The 2,993-nt window shown below is 37.9% G+C and overlaps 1 protein-coding gene across 3 annotated transcripts in view; it reads left to right on the top strand.

Moving 5' to 3' along the window:
• Positions 1-2,993, top strand: part of Uba2 (ubiquitin like modifier activating enzyme 2) — a 32,134-nt gene that overhangs the window by 19,690 nt on the left and 9,451 nt on the right. For all 3 annotated transcript variants that reach the window (XR_007343090.1, XM_015496914.2, XM_048790954.1), the window contains exon 9: positions 1,560-1,656. Coding sequence is in view for 2 of the 3 variants with exons in the window: in XM_015496914.2 (XP_015352400.1) it covers positions 1,560-1,656 (97 nt within the window). In the remaining variant the exon portion in view is untranslated. The remainder of the gene's footprint in view (positions 1-1,559; positions 1,657-2,993) is intronic.

Here is a 2,993-nt window from a genome sequence, read left to right as displayed (position 1 = left end):
AAAAAAAAAAAAAAAAAAAAAGAAAGAAAGAAATGTCTTTGAATAGTTTTGGCTATGGCCAAACCCACAAAGAGTTTTTATGTTTTGTTTTATGGTAGTACTGACAATTGAACCCGGGGTGCTAGACCACTAAACTTGGCTATATTCCCAGGCTTTCTTTTTTCTCTTCTTGAGGCTGGCCTTAAAGTTGTGATCCTTTTGCCTTAGCCTTCCTACTAGCTGAGATTATAGTTACAGACTACTGCACTTGTCTCAGACAAGGTATTTTTATGAATTGTGAATACTTGACTAAGAATAGCAAAGTTCTATGTTTCCAGTGGAGCAAAATCCCAGTTAGTAGCTTTGTATTAAGGGTAGGGATAACTTGCAGAGTTCAGGTGCTCTAGATGTTGGACAGTACCCATTTCCACAAAATTAGGAGGCTGTTGTTAATTATTTATGAAATCTGAGACTTAGTGACAGTATATAGATTTTTGTGATATGACCTGATTCTGGATTCACTTGTAGAGCAGGAGTATAAGAAATGGGGGTTTAAGATATAGTCTAAGTCTGTGTGGTGATGCACACCTGGAATCACAGCTTCTTGGGAGGCTAAGGAAGGAGCATCACAAATTGGAGGGCATCTTGGACAACTTAATAAGATCCTAATTCAAAATAAAGAGGGCTAAAGATGTAGCTTAGTGGCAGAATGCTTGTCTATGAGTGAGGCACTGGGTTCAATCCTAAATTGTCTAGATTACTTTTTTTTTTTTTGTCTAGATTACTTTTATTGAACTTTTTTAAATGGCTGGAAAGTGTCCCTTCCCACTTAGGGGAGAATTTTGGATTGTTCTCTGATTGAATCCATCACAGTGCTACATATTTACATACCTCTTAAGATAGGTGATTAAGCCTTTCCCAAAGTGGGTAGGGAATGACCTTCCTCCCAGAACTCGCTACATAGGGAAGACTAATTTGCAATCATATCTTGGTCAGGGAAGGCAGCAGATCTTGGTTAACTGGCCATTGGAGGGTTGCTGCTCTCTTTTATTCCTAGGAAGTATTATTGTTGAAAATATTGATTTGGGATTAAAGATAATTCCTTTATTTGAGGGTAATTAGACCCCTAGAGAGATACTCTATATCACTTTTTAGGAGCTGGTAGTGATCAGAATATGATCACTTATAAATCTTCCAAACCTATATGGAATTCAGGAAGGATGAGGTCATCTGAGAATCAGGTTAGTAAGAATTTCTTTTCATCTGTCAAACCTTCTGTTACAGGGCTGGCATAGAAACTGGGATGAAATGTTAAGTTTGGAGTCCACTTCCTAATGTTCAGGGGAAGAAAATATCAAGAGCCAGTCAAGTAGTTCTTAAGTCCCATTTAGAGGAAGTTTGCTCTGATCTACATTTGTGGTTGAATATGGCTAACTCTCCAGTTTTTCCTAACTAGCCCCTTTATGAAAGGAGAAAGTAAGAGCCTTTATAGAAAAAAATCTAGAGGTTTTTATTTATTTATTTTTAAATGGTCTTTAAATGCCTCTATTAATATTTTTTAATCTTTTTTTCCCCTATAGATAGTGAAAGAAAAATTTGCTATGGTAGCACCAGATGTCCAAATTGAAGATGGGAAAGGAACAATCCTAATATCTTCAGAAGAGGGAGAGACAGAAGGTATTATTGCATTTATCCACTCCCCTCATTTAGGGGCATGAAATTATTGTGCACTCTAATGTGCTAACTAACGTGTACTCTCTGCTCCTCAAAGGAAGGAGAGTGGAGTACAAATTATCTGTTCATTGCATATGTTACTCGGTTCCATGGTAATGGGGGTGACGTTTGGTCATGGAAGTGTTTTCCCAAGGTGGTGTTTCCTTGATGGAGTCACCACAGCACAAATTTGGATGCTTCTAAATCTCGATACTAAGGGACTATTTCTCAATAACAGTGGACAGATTGTGACCAGTTTTAGTGACTGCAGTATTCTTGTCTGCTTCCAAGGAACCTCTTTTCCTGTGTCATGGAACCTGGAGGCTACATTGGTAATGAGAAAGCTTCTGGCTTTTAAATCAGTGGGGAGGATAATCTTGAGTTTCTTGGGTGTTTCTAAGAATGGGGAAGTCTTGATAGCCTGCTCGTGCTACACAGCAGAAAATGTTGGTGAAGTCAGTGCCTAGTTTTAGCTCTCTAAGCTTTCATAAGTTTTAAGCAGGGCCTAGGAATGTGGCCCAATGGTAAAATGCTTGCCTAGCATGCACAAAACCCTAGGTTGGCTCCTGAGTACCTCCACTTCCCCTCCTCAAAAAACAAAAAAAAAAAAAAGAAAGAAAAAAAAAATCTAAGCAGGTTATTACTTTTGTTAAAGTATTTGTTAGAAGATAAGATAGAATACATTTGATTGGATTCTGTTGAAGCTTCTATAGTAAGAATTGCATTGTAATTAGACCTCCTTTAGATTACTTTAATCAGTCTGATTAGAAAGTTCCCACATTCCTTCTGCCATTTTTATATCTCATTTTTTGGGTTACCAGTTTATTCTTCCATGTCCCAGTTCTTTACCAGTGTACCATTATTATTTCCTGTGTGTCGGCTTTTTTATCACCTATTTGTCTAGTGGTCATTTATTCACTATTCTTTGCCAGGTGCTAATAGGGATTCAAATATTAACCTTTCTTTAAGGCTTAGTATCAGGATACTTGGTGTAATTGCTTGTTGAGAATTGTTTGGGATATTAGATCACATGTAATTGGAGGCCATATATTGGCTGGGTGTCAGTCTATTACAGGAGTCCACTTGAATATTCATGTCCCATTTTAGCTAACTGTCCTCATCCTAAAGAAGTTTTGGTTTGTGATATGTTGTCCCCTTAGTTTTCACTAGTTCTTTCAGATGTTAGTTTAAAAATGGAGGGCTAGGGATGTATCTCAGTGTATAGTGCTTGCCTAGCATGCATGAGACTTTGGGTTTGATTCCAGCACCCCCCCCCCCCCAAAAAAAAAAAAACACGAGGT

This window comes from Marmota marmota, unplaced genomic scaffold (genome assembly GCF_001458135.2).
Source record: "Marmota marmota marmota unplaced genomic scaffold, marMar, whole genome shotgun sequence".
Taxonomy (NCBI): Eukaryota; Metazoa; Chordata; class Mammalia; order Rodentia; family Sciuridae; genus Marmota; species Marmota marmota.
The sequence above is the reverse complement of the archived record's forward strand: the minus strand, read 5'-3'. Positions and strand labels throughout refer to the sequence as shown.